Source organism: Bubalus kerabau, chromosome X, assembly GCF_029407905.1.
Source record: "Bubalus kerabau isolate K-KA32 ecotype Philippines breed swamp buffalo chromosome X, PCC_UOA_SB_1v2, whole genome shotgun sequence".
In the NCBI taxonomy this organism is placed as follows: Eukaryota; Metazoa; Chordata; class Mammalia; order Artiodactyla; family Bovidae; genus Bubalus; species Bubalus kerabau.
Genome location: NC_073647.1, coordinates 12,860,985 through 12,886,653, shown reverse-complemented (window position 1 = coordinate 12,886,653; position 25,669 = coordinate 12,860,985). Strand labels below are relative to the sequence as shown.

Genomic DNA, 25,669 nt, shown 5'->3' with positions numbered 1-25,669 from the left:
ATGTACAGACCTCAAGGATCTTGTGCTGTGAGATAAATCAGAGAAAGAAATACTGTAGGATATCACTCATATGTGGAATCTAAAAAACTCAAAACTCATTGTGTATAAATTTTACATTAAAAATCTGTAAGAACTTATTGAACTCTAGATAATAATATAAAATTTAAAAGATGTCAAGAGAAGTGTACTGATGTATGCAGCTTATTTTGAAATGCTTACAAATGAAGTAAAAAATGAGATGTTTTTAAAAAAGATGGATTAAGACAGGAATTGTGAGATGGATAAAAATGTGATAAAGTGAATATAATCATATGTTAAGTATAGAATCTAGTTCACAAGTATATGTGTGGTTTTGTTTTTTTATTTTTAAAAATATTTATTTGATAATCGCCTTTTAAAATTTAAATCTAGTATTTTTAAGACCAGTGCTGCTCAACTGGAGATACACATTAAACTTACCTAGGATGTTTTATTAAAATATACTTGCTTAGGACCTAGTCCAGATTTACTGAATTTCTTCACTTGATATTCTCTGGAGTAGATGTATGTTTGTTATAAAAATTCTTTGCTTTAGCTGTATGTTTGGCAAGTTTTATAATAAAATATTAGGTGAAAATGTGTCTGTGAAAGCTAGTCTCTAAATACTGGCCTCTGGGCCATTCATATTATCAAAATGCCTGATGATACTTCTCCTCCTGTTCTTGCGTATTATATTCAGTATAAATATATACTGGGAGCAGTATAGTGAATGCCACCAAATGTGGAAGGGTAATGCTCAGAGATTGAGAACCTCATTAGTCAAAAATTCAGGAACAGAAGATCTCTTTCTTCCTCTTAAAAATCTAAAATAGGAAGACAAAAAGAAGACCACCATGGGCATTGTGGAGTTAAGTGTTAGGTATATGAAAATTTTGTTGAGTTCTTCCGAGTTCCCTTTTGCTTTATTGTAGCATGATTGTTTATTGGGGTTTATGTTTCTGTAGCAAGTGGCTTTGGTTTTGATCGCCCAAATTTTTGTTTCTTTTCTGCAGGCATTTCCTGTTCAAGCACGGATCTGGTTCCTCGGCCATCTTTAGCGCAGCCAGTCAGAACTACCCACTGACCTCCAATACTGTGTACTCGCCTCCCCCCAGGCCACTTCCTCGAAGCACCTTTTCCAGACCTGCCTTTACCTTCAACAAACCCTACAGGTGCTGCAATTGGAAGTGCACGGCCTTGAGTGCCACTGCGATCACAGTGACTCTGGCCTTGTTACTAGCCTATGTCATTGGTAAGCCCTTTTTGCCACGCTTCACTTTTCTTCTCCATCAAAATCTGGTTTTGCTGGTGCTGGAGTTGGGAGTGAGGGGTTTCTTTCTATACTCTCTGACCTACAAATTTGAACTAAGGCTTAGTATTACAAATCACAAATAGATTTCTAATTAGGTTTTTTTTGGTACTTCCTAACCTTAAATACTGCTGAGGAGGGTAAGAACTGCTCTTTGAGAAGAAATATTTATACTACTAGCACAGTCTTATTGATTGCAATTACTGTAGTTAACCATTTTCCCTTCAATTAGAAGGTTGTTATGGTTTTCTCATTAGAAGTCATAAGTACCAATCTACAGTAGCTTCTTAAATTATAGTTAAAAAATAATACTGCTACTGAATTTTCAGGTAGCAATTTCATTAAAGTAGTAGTTATTTGGAAGCTATTGGAAAACCTAGGGCATAATTTCTTTCCAAGGATGTGGAATTTTATACTGGGACTAAAAAAAGGTCTTCTTATTTTCACTCGGTAAATGGCGGCAAAATTGTGTGGTTACTATGTTTGCAATGATAAAGCAGAAAATAGTAGTGAGGCACACTTTCTACTTTTAAGAAAAATATTCTTCTTCTTGAGGCATCTTGATTAAAGTCATCCTTGGGGTGTGTGTGTGTGTGTGTGTGTGTGTGCGTGCGCGCGCTCACATGCTCAGTGACTAAGTCGTGTCTGACTCTTTGCAACTCCATGGACTGAAGCCCGCCAGGCTCCTCTGTCCCTGGGATTTCCCCAGGAAAGAATACTAGAGTGGGTTGCCATTTTCTTCTCCAGGGGGTCTTCCAAAATTATAGTTCGAACCCGTGTCTCCTGCATTGCAGGCATATTTATCACTGAGCCACCTGGGAAGCCCCCAAGTCACCCTTTCTCAATAGCAAGTCATATTGATTTTTCTGGATGACATTTTAATTTGACTGAACATTAATTTCCTTGTTTGAGTGCTTTTGTGGTCTAAAATGTAAATTAACTTAAGAAATATGTATTTTGTGGAAGCAGTATTCCTAGAAGACTAACATATGATGGTAGAAAAAAATTTCTTTCTAAGTATGTCACTCATATCTTCCTTTCAAGTTTAGCCTGATTTCCTAATTGAAGAGGAATTATCCACAAAGATATGTTGAATATGGTTCTGAGAGATAGATTAAAAAAGGAATTTAGAGTTTCTTCTAATTATAAAAAAGTAAGTTTTGTTGAGTCTGATTTATTAAAAATGTGAACAATAAGAAAGTTCTCATGACCAGTTTTTATGAGTCATAGAACAAAGGATAGTAAGTAAGCAAATATATTTTGTAGGGGAGTCACTGATAATGTCAGCAATATAAGATCACAGCCTATATTGATGTTCATGATTATCTCTTTTCTATTTTCATTGTACAATCTGAATACATTGAACAATGCTTCTATTAGATGTGGATAATATTAACCTATAAGATCAAAAATACGTCCTTTATCTCAGACAATTTAGGACAACTCAGTATGAACATTTATTTAGATTGTAATAACGTTTAATGAGGAATGATGTGGAAGGAATGGAGGTCTGAGATGAGAAAGTACTATAATATAAACAGGATTTTAATATGGTATCATTCAAATCAAGAAATAATTTGAAAAGTTTAAATACATTAGAGGCCCTTTAAAATGTCCTTGTTCAATTATGAGACCAATTTTTATCTTATAGGTTATCTTCTTTTAGCTTTTACTGTACAAAGAGATGATATTTTAGACATAAGACTTTACATTTGGAATAAACAAATCCAAGTTCTTTATTAATAGATTTATACTCTGTCCAAACCTATGTTTCCATTTAAATTTTTTACATGCCCTCTTATATAAAAATTGTATTATACACTCTGAGCCTTGTTTAATTAGATTATATAGTCATTTCAGATGTGAAAATAAAATGTTTCAGTTATTTCAAGGACTGCCATTTTAATAGGGTAAACAGTGGCATATATTAATATATTTAATATGACAACAAGGCAATACAGTACAATGGTCATGAACAAGGATTTTCAGACCTCTGCCACTTCTTACGCACATTATCTTTGGCAAATTATTTACCCTTTTAAGGCCTCCATTTTCTCATCTGTAAAATTGTCCTAAAACACTACCTGTAACATAGGGTTGTCACCTAATTAAAGGAGTTAATATATCTAAAGAACTTGGAAGACTGCCTAAAACATATAGTGAAGTGAAAGTTGCTCTGTCGTGTCCGACTCTGCAACCCCATTGACTATACAGTCCATGGAATTCTCCAGGCCAGAATACTGGAGCGGAAAGCCTTTCCCCTCTCTAGGGGATCTTTCCAACCCAGGGATCAAACCCAAGTCTCCTGCATTGCAGGCAGACTCTTTACTAGGTGAGCCATATAAGTATATCATAAATGTTAAATATTATTATCGCTGTTGTTACCATTCAGTTCAGTTCAGTCGCTCAGTCGTGTCTGACTCTGCGACCCCATGAATCGCAGCACACCAGGCCTCCCTGTCCATCACCAACTCCTGGAGTTCACCCAAACTCATGTGCATCGAGTCGGTGATGCCATCCAGCCATCTCATCCTCTGTCATCCCCTTCTCCTCCTGCCCTCAATCCCTCCCAGCATCAAGATCTTTTCCAATGAGTCAATTCTTCGCATGAAGTGGCCGAAGTATTGGAGTTTCAGCCTCAGCATCAGTCCTTCCAATGAATACCCAAGACTGATCTCCTTTAGGATGGCCTGATTGGATCTCCTTGCAGTCCAAGGGACTCTCAAGAATCTTTTCTAACACCACAGTTCAAAAGCATCATCTTTATACTTACTACTCACTGTTAACATTCACTGTTTCTCAGAGTTAACTGTTTTATTCATGGCTGTATCCTAGCTCCACAAACACTGCCTGGCACATAGCAACCCTGTGCATAAAAGTTACTGAAAAAAAAAATTACATTAAGCACTCTACTTGTATTAGCTTATTGCATCCTCACAACAGTCATTAAGGATAGTTATCAGATTAAATCTATTTTATAAATGAGACAACTGAGGCATAGCCAATGTAAGAGATCACATATAGGTCACACGGAAATTAAGAGGTCACATCACTAAGAAGGAGATATCCTGAGCTTTAAGCCAGAGCAGACTGACTCTAGAGGACAAGCATTTGAGTGCCAGGCCTTGCTGCTCTCCTAGCACTGCAATAAACTTCGCAGCTCACTTACTTCTTGGGCTTCCCTGATGACTCAGACAGTAAAGAATCAGCCTGCAATGCAGGAGACCCAGGTTCGATCCCTAGATCAGGAAGGTCCCCTAGAGAAGGGAATGGCAACCAGCTCCAGTATTCTTGCCTGGAGACTTCCATGGACAGAGGAGTTTGGCAGGCTATAGCCCATGGGGTCACAAAGAGTTGGACACAAGTGAACTAACACCCAAAAAAGATGTCCTTTTCATTATAGGGGACTGGAATGCAAAAGTAGGAAGTCAAGAAACACCTGGAGTAACAGGCAGACTTGGCCTTGGAGTACAGAATGAAGCAGGGCAAAGGCTAATAGAGTTTTGCTAAGAGAATGCACTGGTCATAGCAAACACCCTCTTCCAACAACACAAGAGAAGACTCTACACATGGACCTCACCAGATGGTCAACACCGAAATCAGACTGATTATATTCTTTGCAGCCAAAGATGGAAAAGCTCTATACAGTCAACAAAAACAAGACCAGGAGCTGACTGTGGCTCATATCATGAAGTCCTTATTGTCAAATTCAGACTGAAATTGAAGAAAGTAGGGAAAACCACTAGACCATTCAGGTATGACCTAAATCAAATCCCTTATGACCATACAGTGGAAGTGAGAAATAGATTTAAGGGACTAGATCTGATAGACAGAATGTCTGGTGAACTATGGATGGAGGTTCATGACATTGTACAGGAGACAGGAATAAAGACCATCCCCCAAAAAAAGAAATTCAAAAAAGTAAAATGGCTGTCTGCGGAGGCCTTACAAATAGCTGTGAAAAGAAGGGAAGTGAAAAGCAAAAGAGAAAAGGAAAGATATACCCCTTTGAATGCAGAATTCTAAAGAATAGCAAGAAGAGATAAAAAAGCCTTCCTCAGCGATTAATGCAAAGATATAGAGAAAAACAATAGAATGGGAAAGACTAGAGATCTCTTCAAGAAAATTAGAGATACCAAGCAACATTTCATGCAAAGATGGGCTCAATACAGGACAGAAATGGTATGGACCTAACAGAAGCAGAAGATATTAAGAAGAGGTGGCAAGAATACACAGAAGACTGTACAGAAAAGATCTTCATGACCCAGATAATCACAATGGTGTGATCACTCACCTAAAGCCAGACATCCTGGAAAGTGACATCAAGTGGGCCTTAGAAAGCATCACTACGAACAAAGCTAGTGGAGGTGATAGAATTCCAGTTGAGCTATTTCAAATCCTGAAAGATGATGCCGCAAGTGTGCTGGACTCAGTATGCCAGCAAATTTGGAAAACTCAGCATGGCCACAGGACTGGAAAAGTTCCATTTCATTCCAATCCCAAAGAAAGGCAATGCCAAAGAATGCTCAAACTACCACACAATTGCACTCATCTCACACGCTAGTAAAGTGATGCTTAAAAGTCTCCAAGCCAGGCTTCAGCAATACATGAACCGTGAACTTCCAGATGTTCAAGCTGGTTTTAGAAAAGGCAGAGGAACCAGAGATCAAATTGCCAACATCCACTGGATCATCGAAAAAGCGAGAGAGTTCCAGAAAAACATCTACTTCTGCTTTATTGACTATTCCAAAGCCTTTGACAGTGTGGAACAATAAACTGTGGAAAATTCTGAAAGAGATAGGAATACCAGACCACCTGACCTGCCTCTTGAGAAACCTGTATGCAGGTCAGGAAGCAACAGTTAGAACTGGACATGGGACAACAGACGGGTTCCAAATAGGAAAAGGAGTATATCAGGGCTGTATATTGTCCCCCTGCTTATTTAACTTATATGCAGAGTACATCATGAAAAACACTGGGCTAGAGGAAACACAAGCTGGAATCAAGATTGTTGAGAGAAATATCAATAACCTCAGATATACAGATTACACCACCCTTATGGCAGAAAGTGAAGAAGAACTAAAGAGCCTCTTGATGAAAGTGAAGGAGGAGAGTGAAAAAGTTGGCTCTAAGCTCAACATTCAGAAAACTAAGACCATGGCATCCGGTCCCATCACTTCATGTCAAATAGATGAGGAAACAGTGGGAACAGTGGCTGACTTTATTTTTTGGGCTCCAAAATCACTGCATATAGTGATTCCAGCCAGGAAATTAAGAGATGTTTACTCCTTGGAAGGAAAGTTATGACCAAACTAGGCAGCATATTGAAAAGCAGAGACATTACTTTGCCAACAAAGGTTTGTCTAGTCAAGGCTGTGGTTTTTCCAGTGGTCATATATGAATGTGAAAGCTGGGCTATAAAGAAAGCTGAGTGCCAAAGAATTGATGCTTTTGAACTCTGGTGTTGGAGAAGACTCTTGATAGTCCCTTGGACTACAAGGAGATCCAACCAGTCCATCATAAAGGAGATGAGTCCTGGGTGTTCACTGGATGGACTGATGCTGAAGCTGAAACTCCAATACTTTGGCCACCTGATGTGATGAGCTGACTCACTGGAAAAGACCCTGATGCTGGGAAAGATTGTGGGCAGGAGAAGGGGACAACAGAGGATGAGATGGTTAGATGGCATCACTGACTCAATGGACATGAGTTTGAGTAAACTCTGGGAATTGGTGATGGACAGGGAGGCCTGGAGTGCTGCAGTTCATGGGATCGCAAAGAGGCAGACATGACTGAGTGACTGAACTGAACTGAACTGAGCAACTTTCACTTTCACTACTAAGTAAACCCACCATGTTTTTTTCTTATTAAATCACAAATTAAATTAGATTTACCAGGCCATCCATTGCAATGGTTACGTCAACTAAGATGTGTGGATTGGTGAGAGTATCTACTGAAATGATTTACCATGAGACTTTGAAAAGACAGAAATACCAGGTTAAATGCTAGTACAGTAGGTTGAGGGCTTCTCTGGTGGCTCAGATGGTAAAGAATCCACCCGCAATGCAGGACACCTGGGTTTGTTTCCCTGGGTTGGGGCGATCCCCTGGAGGAGGGCATGGCAGCCCATTCCAGTATTCTTGCCTGGAGAATCCCCATGGACAGAGGAGCCTGACAGGCTACAGTCCATGCATTGGGTTACAAAGAATCGGACATGACTGAGCGACTAAGCACAGCACAGTAGGTTGAGTGGGTTCAGGATGAGGCAATATTAATGGCAAACACGAACTTTGTTCTGACTTCTGTCATGAGCTGAACATTATGTGACTTTGGACAAATTGGTTAAAATCTCTTCCTCCACTTACTCCATCTGTGCTGTATCATGGACCACCTCAGGAGGGTAGAGTAGGAATTCATAAATAGGCATTCAGCTGAAAGATGTCACATAACAACTGTAACACACAAGATGATTTTTAAATGGCTTTCTGTGGTTGAAATAAAAAAGTATTATATTTCAAAATAGGAAACCATTTCACTCTCAACTCTTGCTGAGTCTGTAAGAGTTATCGGGCCTTTTTTTTTTTTTTTTAATCCCCCTGCAGTTGCTGTGTAACCCAACTAAGATCTTTCACTGAAACTATTTACTGCTTCTGTTTGCCATGCAGATTCCTTTCCGCTATTTCATTTTCCTCTATTATCCATTGTATATAACCTTTAGATACTAATGCCTGTAGGCTGTGCTGCCCCCAATCCACTAGGGGAAATCACATCAATATCAGTGGGACATCAATAGTCATTCTGTGAATTATGGCTCTGTAAGTGGTCATTGAAAAGCAGTGGAAATCCAGCAAGTGAAAAGTCAGAGCTGGGTTCACGCAACTAGCCCCATCCCCACTTCTCCCCACTATACCTTTTGGGTCAGCAAAAAAATAATTTCTTTGAATAAGTTTTGAGGTCATAAAATTCAGTGAAGGGAGGCATGGGAACATACTGATTATATGAAGATATTATGGAATGACTATTGTCATCACTTACCCATAAATCAGTAGTATTTTCCATCTGAATCCAAAAAAAGGTCCTTATGCTTCATCCTCTCTGATATTTTGGCATCAGTGATGTATCAGTGCCAGTCAGAAGCACATTTGCTTGAATTTACAAATAAGTCTTATGAAGTCATAGTCAGGAAGACAGATGACCATATGCAAGGCATCAAGAGGAGGCGAGGTTAAGGTACTTCATCAATGGTTGTGAAGGGCACAAACTCGGCTTCTCTGGTAATATTTGATGTTTTGATCAAGTTTCTCCACAGTCAGCAGTTTGTATATAAGAGGCAATAGAAACTCACAAGAATACATTGTGCTTGGGGTCAAACAGGCTGTTGCATTAAAAGAGTTGGGGAGTAGAGATTTCTGGCTCTCATACTAAATATGATCAGTTAATGATATCGATGTTGCTTTCTTTTGCCATGAAATTAGTAGTAATTCTTCCCACCTTCACAGGATGCAGTTAGTATCCAAACTCTACGGATGAAATAAGTTAAGTCCATAAATCTCTTTGCCATGACATACTATATAGCCCACATGTAGAAAGTTGACCAGAATGGTTATTAATACAGAATTAGGAGAGATAGAATACTGAACCCAATTCTGTGATCAAAAGTTTAAGAATGGAACTATTCAAGAGGGCAGAGTGCCTACTTCACTTGCTCTCTGCACAAAAATTGAGTAACAGTGAGTTCAGGGCTTTCTTCTGCCTCCTTTATGCTAGTCCAAATTACCCACCTTTCTAGGCTACGATTATGGTGGAGGAATAACACGCTGAAAGCTATATAATCAATGTGCTTATTTTGCCTGCATGACAAAAAAAGTGCAAATACTTTCAAATATAGGGAAAAAACAGAGTAAGACAAATTTTGATTTTGGAAAATTCAGAAACTTAGTTGTTGTTTTTAATAGAATTGAAATGGAGTTTTTTCCCCAATTATCTAGCTAGACAATGCCCTTTGCCACAAGTTTTATGAGGTATAGATAAATACGCTCACCAAAAAGGATCTCTTTCGATTACTAGTAACTTCATTAATGCCTCTATGCCTCAATTTCCTCATCTGTAAAATGGAATGTTGATAACAACTTCCTCATAGATTTTCTTTTTAATTAAATGGAACAGACCATGTAAAACACCCAAGACATTGCTTAATAGATCTAAGTAATGTTGTTTTTTTCTTAAAAAATTGAAATTGAATTGAAATCAAGTTTTGTTGCCCCAACAAGCTAGATGGACAATGCCCTTTCCCACAAAGTTTACTAAGTATAGATAAATATGCTCACCAAAGAGAATCTCGTAAACTTATTAGTAATGTCATTAATGCCTCTTTGCCTCAGTTTCCTCATCTAATAAATGGGACTGTTGATGATAACTTCCTTGTAGAATTTCTTTTTAATTAAATGAAACAGAACATGTGAAAAACCCAGGACATTTCTTAGTACATCTAAGTAAGATACTTAATTTTATCTTTTTTAAATAGGGAGAATGAAATTGCAGTTTTTCCCCCCCAACAATCTAGGTAGACAATGCCTTTCCCACAGTGTTTACAAGTATACATAAATATTCCCAACAAAACTCATCTCTTTCACTTACTAGTAACTTCATTAATGCCTCTGTGCCTCAGTTTCTTCATCTATAAAATGGGAATGTTAATAACACCTTCCTCGTAGATTTTCTTTTTAATTAAATGAAGCAGAGCAAGTAAAATAACCAGGACATTGCTTAATAGATCTAAGTTACATATTTAATTTTGTTTTTTTTTAATAGAATTGAAATTGAGTATTTTTTCCTCAAAAATCTACATAGACAATGCCCTTACCCTAATAGTTTACCAAGTGTAGATAAATATGCTCACCAAAAAGCATCTCTTTCATTTACTAGTAATCCGTTAATGCCACTGTGCCTCAGTTTCCTCATCTATAAAATGGGAATGTTGATAACACTTTCCTCACAGATTTTCTTTTTAATTAAATGAAGCAGAGTATGTAAAACACCCAGGACATTGCTTAGTAGATCAAAGTAACATACTTAATTATGTTATTTTTTTAAATAGAGATAATTGAAATCGAGTTTATTTTTTCCAAAAAATCTAGATAGACTGTGCCCTTTGCCGCAAAGTTTACTAATTTTAGATAAATATGCTATAAAAAAGCATGTCTTCACATTCCAGTAACTTCATTAATACCTCTGTGCCTCAGTTTCCTCATCTATAAATTGGGAATGTTGATAACACCTTCCTCAAGGATTTTTTTTTTAATTTAAATGAAGCAGAGCATGTAAAACACCCAGAACATTGCTTAGTAGATCTAAGTGACATAGTTAACTTTTCTTTTTTGTTCTTAAACAGATAGAATTGATATAAAGATTTTTTCCCCCATCACTCTAAGTAGGAAAGGGAAATATCCTTTCCCAAAAGGTTACTAAGTATACATGAATATGCTCACCAAAAAGCATCTCTTTCACTTACTTGTAACTTCATTAATGTCTCTAGCCTCTGTTTACTTATCTATAAAATGGGAGTGTTGATAACACATTCCTCATAGATTTTTGTTTAATTAAATGCAGAAGAGCATGTAAAACACCCAGGACAATGCTTAGTACATCTAAGTAGCCATACTTTTTTTTTTAGTATATAGAATTGAAATCGAGTTTTCTTTCCCCAGAAATCTATATAGACAATGCCCTTTCCCACAAAGTTTACTAAGTATGGATAAAGACACTCACCAAAAAGTATTTCTTTCACTTGCTAGTAACTTCATTAATACCTCTCTGCCTAAGTTTCCTCATCTATAAAATGGGAATGTAGAACACCCAGGACATTGCTTAGTAGATCTAACTAACATACTTAATTTTGTTTCTTTTTAATAGAGAGAATTGAAATAGAGATTAATTTTGCTCACAATATATATAGCCAATGCCCATTCCCATGAATTTTACTAAGTGTAGATATATATGCTCCTAAAAAGTTTCTCTTTCACATAGTAGCAACTTCATTAATGCCTCTAGCCTCAGTTTCCTCCTCTATAAAATGGGAATGTTGATAACACCTTACCCATAGGTTTTTTTTTTTTTTTTCAGTTAAATGAAGCAGAGATGTAAAATACCCAGGACATTGCTTAGTAGACTTAAGTAACATATTTAAGTTTCTTTTTTTAACAGAAATGAAATCTAGTTTTTCTCCCATCAATCTAGATAGACAGTGCCCTTTCCCACAATCTTTACTAAGTGTAGATGAATACTATCATGAAAAATCTTCTCTTTCACTTATTAGTAACTTCACTAATGCCTCTATGTCTCAGCTTCCTCATCTGTAAAATGGGAATCATGATAACACATTCCTCGTATATTTTCTTTTTAATTAAATAAAATAGAGCATGTAAACACCCAGGACATTGCTTAATAGATCTAAGTAACATTCTTATTTTTTTTAATAGAATTAAAATCTAGATAGTCAATGCCCTTTCCCACAAAGTTTGCAAAGTTTCGATGCATACGCTCTCAAAAAGCATCTCATTCACATCATTAATGCCTCTGTGCCTCAGTTTCCTAATTTATAAAATGGGAATATTGATAACACTTTCCTGGTAGATTTTTTTCAACTAATTGAAGCAGTGTATGTAAAACCCTGCTTGTAAAACCCATGTAAAACTAAGCATGATATTGCTTAGTAGATCTAGTAAATAATTTTATCTGTTTTAATATAGAATTGAAATCAAGTATTTTTCCTCAACAATCTAGGTAGAGAATGCCCTTTCCCACAAAGTTTACTAAGTATAGATAAACGCTCACCAAAAAGCATCTCAGTATCTAGTGACATCATTAATGACTCTGTACCTCAGTTTCCTCATATATAATATGGGAATCTTGAAAACAGCTTTCTCATAGATTTTCTTTTAAATTAAATGAAACACAGAATGTAAAACACTAAGGACTTTGCTTAGTAGAACTAAGTAACATACTTAATTTTGTTTTTTTTTTTAATAGAATTGAAGTCAACTTTTTTTTGCCCAACAATCTAGATAGATGCCCTTTCCCACAATGTTTACCTTTATTGGTAAATAGGCTCACCAAAACTCATCTCTTTCACTTACTATTAACTTCATTTATGACTCAGTGCCTCAGTTTCCTCATCTATAAAATGTGAATGTTGATAACACCTTCCTTGTTGATTTTCTTTTTAATGAAATTAGGCAAAGCATTTAAAACTCCCAGGACATTGCTTCATAGATCTAAGTTAACATACTTAATTTTGTTTTTCTTTAATAGAATTGAAATCGAGATTTATTTTGCTCACAATCTAGGTAGTAAATGAACTTTCCCTCGGATTTTACTAAGTGTTGATAAAAATGCTTACCAAAAAGGATCTCTTTTACTTATGGAATTCTCTAGGCCAGAATACTGGAATGGGTAGCCTTTCCCTTCTCCAGGGAATCTTCCCAACCCAGGGATCAAACCCAGGTCTCCTGCACTGCAGACAGATTCTTTACCAACTGAGCTATCAGAGAAGCCTTTTACTTATTAGTAACATATTAATGCCTCTAGCCTCAGTTTCCTCATCTATCAAATGGGAATGTTGATAACACCTTACTTGTAGGTTTGTTTTTTTTTAATTAAATGAAGCAGAGCATGTAAAATACCTGGGACATTTCTTAGTAGATCTGAGTAATATATTTACATTTTTTAATAGGTTGAATTGAAATCAACTGTTTCCCCCATCAATCTAGATAGCCAGTGCCCTTTCCCACAAAGTTTACTAAGTACACATGTATATGCTAACCTAAAAGTATCTCTTTCACTTACTAGTATCTTCATTAATGCCTCTATCCCTCATCTATAAATGAGTTTCCTTGTCTATAAAATTGGGAATGTTGATAACACCTTCATCATATTTTTAATTAAATGAAATAGAGCATGCAAAACACCCAGGACATTGCTTGCTCCATTTATGTGACATACTTAATTTTCTTTAATAGATAGAATTTAAGTCGAGTTTTTTCCCCAAGAATCTTCACAGACAGTGCCCTTTCTCACAAAGTTTCCTGTCGATAAGTACGCTCACCAAAAAGCATCTCATTCACTTTGGTAGCTTCATTACTGCCTCCATCCCTCAGCTTCCTCATCTATAAAATGGGAATCTTGATAATGTCCTTGTAGGTTTTCTTTTTAATTTAATTAAGCAAACCATGTAAAACACCCAGGATATTGCTTTGTAGAGCTAAATAACATACTTAATCTTGTGGGTTTTTTTAAGGAGAGAATTCAAATCAAGATTTCTTTTGCTCACAATCTAGATAGTCAGTGCTCATTCCCACAAATTTTACTGTCGATAAATACGCTCACCAAAAAGCATCTCTTTCAGTTAATAGTAACTTCATTAATGGCTCTTGCTTGACTCAGTTTCCTCATCTGTAAGATGGGAATGTTGATAAGACCTTCCTCATAGATTTTCTTTTTAATTAAATGAAGCAGAGATTATAAAACACCCAATTCATTGCTTAGTAGATCTAAGTAATGTACTTAAATTTGTCCTTTTTTAAATAGAATTGAAATTGAGTTTTTTTCCGCAAACAGTCTAGCTAGACCATGCCCTTTCCAACAAAGTTTACTAAGTATAGATAAATATGCTCACCAGAAAGCATCTTTTTCACTAAATAGCAACTTTATTAATGCCTCTGTGTCTCAGATTCCTCATCTATAAAATGAGAATGTGGATAACACCTTCCTGGTAGATTTTTTTTAATTAAATGAAGTAGTGAATGTAAAACCCACAGGACATTTCTTAGTAGATCTAGTAACATAGTTATTTTTCACCTTTTTAAATATAGAATTGAAATCGAGTATTTCCCCCCAACAATCTAGATAGAGAACGCCCTTTCCCACAAAGTTTACTATGTATACATAAACGCTCACCAAAAAGTATCTGTTTCACTTACTAGTAATTCATTAATGCCTCTAGCCTCAGTTTCCTCATCTATAAAATGGGAATGCTGAAAACACCTTGCTTGTAGAGTTTATTTTCAATTAAATGAAGCAGAGCATGTAAACACCCAGGACATTGCTGAGTAGATCTAAGTAACATACTTAATTTTGTTTTTTATTTTATAGGTAGAATTGAAATCGAGGTCTTTTCCCCATCAATCTAGGTAGACAGTGCCCTTTCCTACATAGTTTACTAAGTATACATGAATATGCTCACCAAAAAAACATCTCTTTCACTTACTAGTAACTTCATTAATGCCTCTAGCCTCAGTTTTTTCATCTATAAAATGGGAATGTTGGTAACACATTCTTCATAGATTTTTGTTTAATTAAATGAAGTAGACCCTGTAAACACCCAGGACATTGCTTACTAGATCTAAGTGAAATGCTTAATCTGTTTTTTTTTTTAATAGAATTGAAATTGAGTTTTTTTCCCCAACAATCTAGATAGACAATGCCCTTTCCCACAAAGTTTACTAAGTATAGTGAATACGCTCAGCAAAAAGGATCTCTTTCACTTCCTAATAAATTGACTAATACCTCTGTGCTTCACTTTCCCCGTGTATAAAATGGGAATGTTGATAACACCTTCCTCTTAGATTTTTTTTTTTTAGTTGAATGAAGCAGAGCATGTAAAACACCCAGGACATTGCTTAGTAGATCAAAGTAACATAATTGAATTTGGTGGGGTTTCTTAAGAAGAGAGAGTTGAAATCCATTGTTTTCCACAAAAATCTAGATAAACAATGCCCTTACCCACAATGTTTACTAAGTACAGATAAATAGGCTCACCAAAAAATATCTCTTTCTCTTACCAGTAAATTCATTAATGCCTCAGTGCCTCAGTTTCCACAGCTATAAAATGGGAATGCTGCTGAAGCGTTCCTCGTTGATTTTCTCTTTAATTAAATTGTTCAAAGCATGTAAAACTCCCAGACCATTGCTTTCTAGATTTAACTAACATACTTAATTTTTTTTTTTAATACTGAGAATTGAAATTGAGATTTTACTCACAATCTAGATAGTCAGTGACCTTTCCTGACAATTTTATTAAGTGTCAATAAATACACTCACCAAAAAGCACCTCTTTAACTTACTACTAACTTAATTAATGCCTCTATGCCTCAGTTTCCTCATCTATAACATGGGAATGTTGGTAATACCATCTTCATCATTTTTTGTTTAGTTCAATGAAGTAGACCATGTAAAATACATAGGACATTGCTTAGTAGGTCTCATAACATACTTAATATTGATTTATTTTTAATATAAAATTGAAGTCAAGTATTTTTGCCCAACACTGTAAATCCACAATGCCCTTTCCCAGAAAGTTTACTCATTATAGAGAAATACGCTCATCAAAAAGCATCTCTTTCACTAAAAAGTAACTTCATTAATGACTCTGCACCTTAGGTTCCTCATGTATAAAATGGGAATCTTGATAACACCTTCCTCATACATTTTCTTTTTAAATAAATGAAGCAGAACATGAAAAACACCCAGGACATTGCTTAGTAGAAACTAAGTAACATAATTTTGTTTTCTTTAATAGGGAGATTTGAAGTAGATTTTTCCCCCCTATTATCTAGACAGACAATTCCCTTTCCAGCAACATTTACCTGTATAGATAAATTAGCTCACCAAGACACATCTCTTTCACATACTAGTAACTTCATTAATGCCTCTAGCCTCAGTTTCCTCGTCTATATAATGGGAATGTTGATAACACCTTACCCATAGGTTTTTTTTTTTTCTTTTAGTTAAATGAAGTACAGCATGTAAAACCCCCAGGACATTGCTTAGTAGATCTAAGTAACATCCTTTTTTTGTTTGTTTTAATAGGTAGAATTGAAATCAAGTTTTATTCCCGATCAATCTAGATAGACAATGCCCTTTCCCACAAAGTTTACTAAGTATACATGAATATACTCACCAAAAAGCATCTCTTTGACTTATAGTAACTTAATTAATGCCTCTATGCCTCAGTTTCCTCATCTATAAAGTGGGAATGTTGATAACACCTTGCTCATTGATTTTTTTTTTTAATTTTATTTTATTTTTAAACTTTACAATATTGTATTGGTTTTGCCATATTAATTAAATGAAAAGTGAAGTGAAGTCGCTCAGTCATGTCTGACTCTTTGCGACCTCTTTGCGACTGTAGCCCACCAGGTTCCTCCATCCATGGGATTCTCCAGGCAAGAATACTGAAGTGGGTTGCCATTTCATTCCCCAGGAGATCTTCTTACCCCAAGGACTGAACCCTGGTCTCCCACTACAATGCGGCAGACGCTTTACCATCTGAGCCACCAGGGAAGTCCAATTAAATGAAGGAGAACATATAAAACACCCAGGGCATTGCTTTGATCTAAGTAACATAATTTTGTTTTGTTTTTTTAATATACACATTTGAGAACAAGTTTTTCCCCAATAATCTCGATAGATAATGCCATTACCCCCAAAGTTTATTCAGTTCAGTTCAGTCGCTCAGTCGTGTCTGATTCTTTGCGACCCCATGGACTGCAGCATGCCAGGCCTCCTTGTCCATCACCAACTCCCGGAGCCTACTCAAACTCATGTCCATCATGTCAATGATGCCATCCAACCAGCTCATCCTCTGTTGTCTGCTTTTCCTCCCACCTTCAGTTTTTCCCAGCATCAGGGTCTTTTCCAATGAGTCACTTCTTTGCATCAGGTGGCCAAAGTGTTGGAGTTTCAGCTTCAGCATTGCAGGCAGATTCTTTACCAACTGAGATATCAGGGAAACCCCACAAAGTTTACTAAGTTTAGATAAATATTCTCACCAAAATGCATGTCATTCCCTTTGGTAACTTCATTAATGCCTCTGTGCCTCAGTTTCCTCACGGGTAAAGTGGATATTTTGATAACACCTTCCTCACTGATGTTTTTTAATTAAATGAAACAGAACATATTAAAACACCCAGGACATGGCTTAGATCAAGTAACATACTTAATTTTAATTTTTTTTTTTAGAAGAGAGGGCTGAAATCTAGTTTTCTCCACAGTAATCCAGATAGACAATGCCCTTTCCCACAAAGTTTACTAATTACAGATAAATAGGCTCACAAAAAAATCTCTTTCACTTATTTTATTTTTATTTATCCACTTTATTTTGCTCACTATCTACATTGTCATGCCCTTTCCTACAAATTTTATTGTGTTGATAAATACATTCACCAGAAATCATCTTTCCCTTACTAGTAACTTCATTAATGCCTTTAGCCTCAATTTTCTCAGCTATAAAATAGGATATTGATAACACCTTACTAGTAGATTTTTTTTCAATTAATTGAAGCAGAGAATGTAAAACACCCAGGACATTGCTTAGTAGGTCTAAGTAAGATACCTTATTTTTTTTTTTAATTTACACAATTGAAATGGAGTTTTATTCCTCATCAATCTAGATAGAGAATGCCATTTCCCACAAAGTTTACTAAGTATAATTAATATGCTCACCAAAAAGCATCTCTTTCATTTATTGGTAACTTAATGCCTCTATGCAGAGAAGGCAATGGCACCCCACTCCAGTACTCTTGCCTGGAAAATCCCATGGACGAAGGAGCCTGGTGGGCTGCAGTCCATGGGGTCGCAAAGAGTCGAACACGACTGAGTGACTTCACTTTCACTTTTCACTTGCATGCATTGGAGAAGGAAATGGCAACCCACTCCAGTGTTCTTGCCTGGAGAATCCCAGGGACGGGGGAGCCTGGTGGGCTGCCGTCTATGGGGTTGCACAGAGTCGGACACGACTGAAGTGACTTGGCAGTAGCAGCAGCAATGCCTCTATGTCTCAGTTTCCTAATCTATAAAATGGGAATATTGATAAGACCTTCGTCATCATTTTTTGTTTAACTAAATGAAATAGAGCGTGTAAAACACCCAGAACATCGCTCACTAGATCTAAGTGACATACTTAATTTTGTTGTTTTTTAATAGATAGAATTAAAATCGAGTTTTCTTCCCCAACAACATAGATAGGCAATGCCCTTTCCCACAATGTTTACTAAGTATAGGTGAATACTCGCACCAAAAGCATCTCTTTCACTAACTAGTAACTTCATTAATGTCCCTGTGACAGTTTCCTCATCTATAAAATGGGAATATTGATAACACCTTCTTTGTAGATTTTCCTTTTCTTTTTATTGAGATAAAATTATTCATTTTAATATTTTAAAATAGACAATTTTTTTGTAATAATTTTAGAATTACAGAATTATTTTAGGTAGTGCAGAGACTTCCCATTTACACTGTACCCTGCTCTTTTGGTTACTTACATCTTATACTAGCATGGTACTTTTTGCCACTCTTAATGAATCAATATAGCAGAGCATGTAAAACACCCAGGACATTGCTTAGTAGAACTAAGTAACATACTTAATTTTGTTTTTTTTTAACAGAATAGAAGTTGATTGTTTTCCCCGACAATCTACATAGACTATGCCCTTTCCCACAATGGTTACTTGTATAGATAAATACCCTCACCAAAACACATCTCTTTCACTTATTAGTAACTTCAGTAATGCCTCTGTGCCTCAGTTTCCTCATCTGTAAAATGGGAATATTGATAACACCTTCCTGGTAGATTTTCATTTTAATTCAATTAAGCAAAGAATGTAAAACACCAAGGACATTGCTTAGTAGAACTAAGTAACATAATTTTCCTTTTTTTCAAATAGAATTGAAATTGAATTTTGCTCGCCACCTAGATTGTCAAGGTCCATTCCCACAAATTTTACTAAGTGTCGGTAAATACACTCACCAAAAAGCATCTCTTTCACTTACTAGTAACTTCATTAATGCCTCCAGCCTCAGTATCCTCATCTATAAAATGGGAATGTTGATAACACCTTCTCATTGATTTTTTTAATATATAAATGAAGGGGAGCATATAAAACACCCAGGACATTTCTTAGATCTAAATAACATACTTAATTTTGTTTTTTTTCCAGTACACAGAATTGAAAATGAATTTGTTTCCCTAATAATCTAGATAGACAATGCTCTTTCCCACAGTTTCCTATTATAGATAAATACACTCACCAGAAAGCATCTCTTTAACTTACTAGTAACTTCATTAATGACCCTGTGCCTCAGTTTCCCCATCTATAAAATGGGATTCTTGATAACACCTTCCAAGTAGATTTCTTTTTAATTTAATGAAGCAGAATATTTAAAACACCCAGGACATTTCCTATTAGAAGTAAGTAACTAAGTTATTTATTTTTGTGTTTTTAAAATAGTTAATTTTGAAATAATTTTAGATTTACAGAATTATTTTAGGTAGTGCAGACTTCCCTTTTATCCTGTACCTTGTTTTTTCCATTGCATATATCTTACACTGGCATGGTACTTTTGCTACTATTGATGAATTAACATAGCAGAGCATGTAAAACACCTAGAACATTGTTTAGTAGAACTAAGTAACATACATAAATTTGGTTTTTTCTTAAACAGAATTGAAATCAATTATTTTTCCACAACAGTCTATATCCACAATGCCCTTTCTCTCAAAGTTTACTAATTATAGATAACTATGCTCAACCGAAAAGCATCTCTTTCACTAACTAGTAACTTCATTAATGACTCTACCCTCAGTTTCCTCACCTATAAAATGTAAATCTTTTTAACTAAATTAATTTTTCTTTTATTTATTTATTTTTTTAGATTCATGTCACATGATGCAATTTATTTATTTATTAATTTTTTTGCAGATTTTAAATACTGGAAAATGTTCCAGGTATTTTTATTTTTATTTTTTTATTTTTAATTTTTCTTTTAAATTAAAAGAACCAGAGCATGTAAAACAGACAGGACATTGCTTAGAGGAACTAAGTAACATAATTATTTTGTTTTTTTTTAATAGAGAGAATTGAAGTATTTTTTTCCCAACAATATAGATATACAATGACCTTTCCCACAACATTTACCTGTATAGATAAATAAACTCATTAAAATGCATCTCTTTCACTTACTAGTAACTTCATCAATGACTCTGTGCCTCATATTCAGTTCAGTTCAGTTCATTCGCTCAGTCATGTCCGACTCTTTTTGACCCCAGGGACTGCAGCACGCCAGACCACCCTGCCCATCAAAAGCTCCCGGAGTTTACTCAACTCATCTCCAATGAGTCGGTGATGCCATTCCAACCATCTCATGATCTGTCATCCCCTTCTCCTCCTGCCTTCAATCTTTCCCAGCATCAGGGTCTTTTCCAATGAGTCAGTTTTGGAGGTTCAGCTTCAGCATCAGTCCTTCCAGGGAATATGCAGGACTGATTTCCTTTAGGATGGACTGGTTGGATCTCCTTGCAGTCCAAGGGACTCTCAAGAGTCTTCTCCAACACCATAGTTCAAAAGCATCAATTCTTCGGCACTCAGCTTTCTTTATAGTCCAACTCTCAGGTCCATACATGACCACTGGAAAAACCATAGCTTTGACTACATGGACCTTTGTTGGAAAAGTAATGTCTCTGCTTTTTATTTATTTTTTTTCTTTTTTTCTTTTATTCTTTCATTTCTAGCTGTTTTTCTTTTTTTTTTTAATTTTTATTTTATTTTTAAACTTTACATAATTGTATTAGTTTTGCCAAATATCAAAATGAATCCGCCACAGGTATACACGTGTTCCCCATCCTGATCCCTCCTCCCTCCTCCCTCCCCATACCATCCCTCTGGGTCGTCCCAGTGCACCAGCCCCAAGCATCCAGTATCGTGCATCGAACCTGGACTGGCAACTCGTTTCATACATGCTATTTTACATGTTTCAATGCCATTCTCCCAAATCTTCCCACCCTCTCCCTCTCCCACAGAGTCCATAAGACCGTTCTATACATCAGTGTCTCTTTTGCTGTCTCGTACACAGGGTTATTGTTACCATCTTTCTAAATTCCACATATATGTGTTAGTATACTGTATTGGTGTTTTTCTTTCTGGCTTACTTCACTCTGTATAATAGGCTCCAGTTTCATCCACCTCATTAGAACTGATTCAAATGTGTTCTTTTTAATGGCTGAGTAATACTCCATTGTGTATATGTACCACAGCTTTCTTACCATTTGTCTGCTGATGGGCATCTAGGTTGCTTCCATGTCCTGGCTATTATAAACTGCTGCGATGAACATTGGGGTACACGTGTCTCTTTCCCTTCTGGTTTCCTCAGTGTGTATGCCCAGCAGTGGGATTGCTGGATCATAAGGCAGGTCTATTTCCAGTTTTTTAAGGAATCGCCACACTGTTCTCCATAGTGGCTGTACTAGTTTGCATTCCCACCAACAGTGTAAGAGGGTTCCCTTTTCTCCACACCCTCTCCAGCATTTATTACTTGTAGACTTTTGGATCGCAGCCATTCTGACTGGCGTGAAATGGTACCTCATAGTGGTTTTGATTTGCATTTCTCTGATAATGAGTGACGTTGAGCATCTTTTCATGTGTTTGTTCGCCATCTGTATGTCTTCTTTGGAGAAATGTCTATTTAGTTCTTTGGCCCATTTTTTGATTGGGTCATTTATTTTTCTGGAGTTGAGCTGTAGGAGTTGCTTGTATATTCTTGAGATTAGTTGTTTGTCAGTTGCTTCATTTGCTATTATCTTCTCCCATTCTAAAGCCTGTCTTTTCACCTTGCTAATAGTTTCCTTTGATGTGCAGAAGCTTTTAAGGTTAATTAGGTCCCATTTGTTTATTTTTGCTTTTATTTCCAACATTCTGGGAGGTGGGTCATAGAGGATCCTGCTGTGATGTATGTCAGAGAGTGTTTTGCCTATGTTCTCCTCTAGGAGTTTTATAGTTTCTGGTCTTAGGTTTAGATCTTTAATCCATTTTGAGTTTATTTTTGTGTATGGTGTTAGAAAGTGTTCTAGTTTCATTCTTTTACAAGTGGTTGACCAGATTTCCCAGCACCACTTGTTAAAGAGATTGTCTTTAATCCATTGTATATTCTTGCCTCCTTTGTCAAAGATAAGGTGTCCATATGTGCGTGGATTTATCTCTGGGCTTTCTATTTTGTTCCATTGATCTATATTTCTGTCTTTGTGCCAGTACCATACTGTCTTGATAACTGTGGCTTTGTAGTAGAGCCTGAAGTCAGGTAGGTTGATTCCTCCAGTTCCATTCTTCTTTCTCAAGATCGCTTTGGCTATTCGAGGTTTTTTGTATTTCCATACCAATTGTGAAATTATTTATTCTAGCTCTGTGAAGAATACCATTGGTAGCTTGATAGGGATTGCATTGAATCTATAAATTGCTTTGGGTAGTATACTCATTTTCACTATATTGATTCTTCCAATCCATGAACATGGTATATTTCTCCATCTGTTAGTATCCTCTTTGATTTCTTTCACCAGTGTTTTATAGTTTTCTATATATAGGTCTTTAGTTTCTTTAGGTAGATATATTCCTAAGTATTTTATTCTTTCCGTTGCAATGGTGAATGGAATTGTTTCCTTAATTTCTCTTTCTGTTTTCTCATTATTAGTGTATAGGAATGCAAGGGATTTCTGTGTGTTGATTTTATATCCTGCAACTTTACTATAGTCATTGATTAGTTCTAGTAATTTTCTGGTGGAGTCTTTAGGGTTTTCTATGTAGAGGATCATGTCATCTGCAAATAGTGAGAGCTTTACTTCTTCTTTTCCAATTTGGATTCCTTTTATTTCTTTTTCTGCTCTGATTGCTGTGGCCAAAACTTCCAAAACTATGTTGAATAGTAGTGGTGAAAGTGGGCACCCTTGTCTTGTTCCTGACTTTAGAGGAAATGCTTTCAATTTTTCACCATTGAGGATAATGTTTGCTGTGGGTTTGTCATATATAGCTTTTATTATGTTGAGGTATGTTCCTTCTATTCCTGCCTTCTGGAGAGTTTTTTATCATAAATGGATGTTGAATTTTGTCAAAGGCTTTCTCTGCATCTATTGAGATAATCAAATGGTTTTTATTTTTCAATTTGTTAATGTGGTGTATTACATTGATTGATTTGTGGATATTGAAGAATCCTTGCATCCCTGGGATAAAGCCCACTTGGTCTCTGCTTTTTAATAGGCTGTCTAGGTTAGTCATAACTTTTCTTCCAAGGAGCAAGTGTCTTTTAATTTCATGGCTGCAGTCACCATCCACAGTGATTTTGGAGCTCAAAAAAATAAAGTGTGTCACTGTTTCCACTATTTCCCCATCTATTTGCCATGAAGTGATGGGACCGGATGCCATGGTCTTAGTTTTCTGAATGTTGAGCTTTAAGCCAACTTTTTCACTCTCCTCTTTCACTTTCGTCAAGAGGCTCTTTAGTTCTTCTTCCCTTTCTGCCATAAGGGTTGTGTCATCTGCATATCTGAGGTTATTGATATTTCTCCTGGCAATCTTGATTCCACCTCGTGCTTCATCCAGCCCAGCGTTTCTCATGATGTACTCTGCATATAAGTTAAATAAGCAGGGTAACTGTATACAGCCTTGATGTACTCCTTTTCCAATTTGGAACCAGTCTGTTGTTCCATGTCCAGTTCTGTTGCTTCCTGACCTGCATACAGATTTCTTAAAAGGCAGGTCAGGTCGTCTGGGATTCCCATCTCATTCAGAATTTTTCAGAGTTTGTTGTGGTCACACTGTCAAAGGCTTTGGCATAGTCAATAAAGAGAAGTAGATGTTTTTCTCAGAGAAGGCATTGGCAGCCCATTGCAGTACTCCTGCCTGGAAAATCCCATGGATGGAGGAGCCTGGAGGGCTGCTGTCTATGGGGTTGCACAGAGTTGGACACAACTGAAGTGACTTAGCAGCAGCAGCAGATGTTTTTCTGGAACTTTCTTGCTTTTTTGATGATCCAGCGGATGTTGGCAATTTGATCTCTGGGTCCTCTGCCTTTTCTAAAACCAGCTTGAACATCTGGAAGTTCACGGTTCATGTATTGTTGAAGCCTGGTGTGGCAAATTTTGAGCATCACCTTACTAGTGTGTGAGATGAGTACAACTGTGCAGTAGTTTGAACATTCTTTGGCACTGCCCTTCTTTGGGATTGGAATGAAAACTGACCTTTTCCAGTCCTGTGGCCACTGTTGAGTTTTCCAAATTTGCTTGCATATTGAGTGCAGCACTTTCACAGCATCATATTTTAGGATTTGAAATAGCTCAACTGGAATTTCATCACTTCCACTAGCTTTGTTCATAGTGATGCTTCCTAAGGCCCACTTGACTTCACATTCCAGGATGTCTGGCTCTAGGTTGATGATCACACCATCATGAAGATCATTTTTGTATAGTTCTTCTGTGTATTCTTGCCACCTCTTCTTAATATCTTCTGCTTCTGTTAGTTCTGTACCATTTCTGTCCTTTATTGTGTCCATCTTTGGATGAAATGTTCTCTTGGTATCTCTAATTTTCCTGAAGAGATCTCTAGTCTTTCCCATTCTATTGCTTTCCTCTATTTCTTTGCATTGATCACTGAGGAAGGCTTTTTTATCTTTCCTTGCTATTCTTTAGAATTCTGCATTCAAATGGGAATATCTTTCCTTTTCTCCTTTGCCTTTCATTTCTCTTCTATTCACAGCTATTTGTAAGGCCTCCTCAGACAACCATTTTGCCTTTTTGTATTTCTTTTTCTTGGGGATGGTCTTCATCCCTGACTCCTGTACAGTGTCAGGAACCTCCATCCATAGTTCTTCAGGCACTCTGTCTATCAGATCTAATCCCTTGAATCTGTTTCTCACTTCCACTGTATAGTCATAAGGGATTTGATTTAGGTCATACCTGAATGGTCTAGTGATTTCCCCACTTTCTTCAATTTAAGTCTGAATTTTTCAATAAGGAATTCGTGATCTGTGCCACAGTCAGCTCCCTGTCTTGTTTTTGCTGACTATATAGAATTCTCCATCTTTGGCTGCAGAGAATATAATCAATCTGATTTCGGTGTTGACCATCTGGTGATGTCCCTGTGTAGAGTCTTCTCTTGTGTTGTTGGAAGAGGGTGTTTGCTATGACCAATGTGTTTTCTTGGCAAAACTCTATTAGCCTTTGCCCTGCTTCATTCTGTACTCCAAGGCCAAGTTTGCCTGTTATTCCCAGTATTTCTTGACCTCCTACTTTTGCATTCCAGTCCCCTATAATGAAAAGGACATCTTTTTGAGGTGTTAGTTCGAGAAGGTCTTGTAGTTTCCTCATCTTTAAATGGAAATCTTGATAACATCTTCTTGGCAGATTTTCCTTTTAATTAAGTTAAGCAAACCATGTAAAACACAGAGGACATTGCTTAGTAGATCGAACTAACATACTTATTTATTTTTAATAGACAGAATCGAAAGTGAGATTTATTTTGCTCACAA

The 25,669-nt window shown here is 36.5% G+C and overlaps 1 protein-coding gene across 1 annotated transcript in view; it reads left to right on the top strand.

Moving 5' to 3' along the window:
* The window catches only part of TENM1 (teneurin transmembrane protein 1), a 670,347-nt gene that overhangs the window by 283,494 nt on the left and 361,184 nt on the right, over positions 1–25,669 (top strand). The window contains exon 6 of the mRNA XM_055565537.1: positions 1,032–1,270. Within this exon, the coding sequence (XP_055421512.1) occupies positions 1,032–1,270 (239 nt within the window). The remainder of the gene's footprint in view (positions 1–1,031; positions 1,271–25,669) is intronic.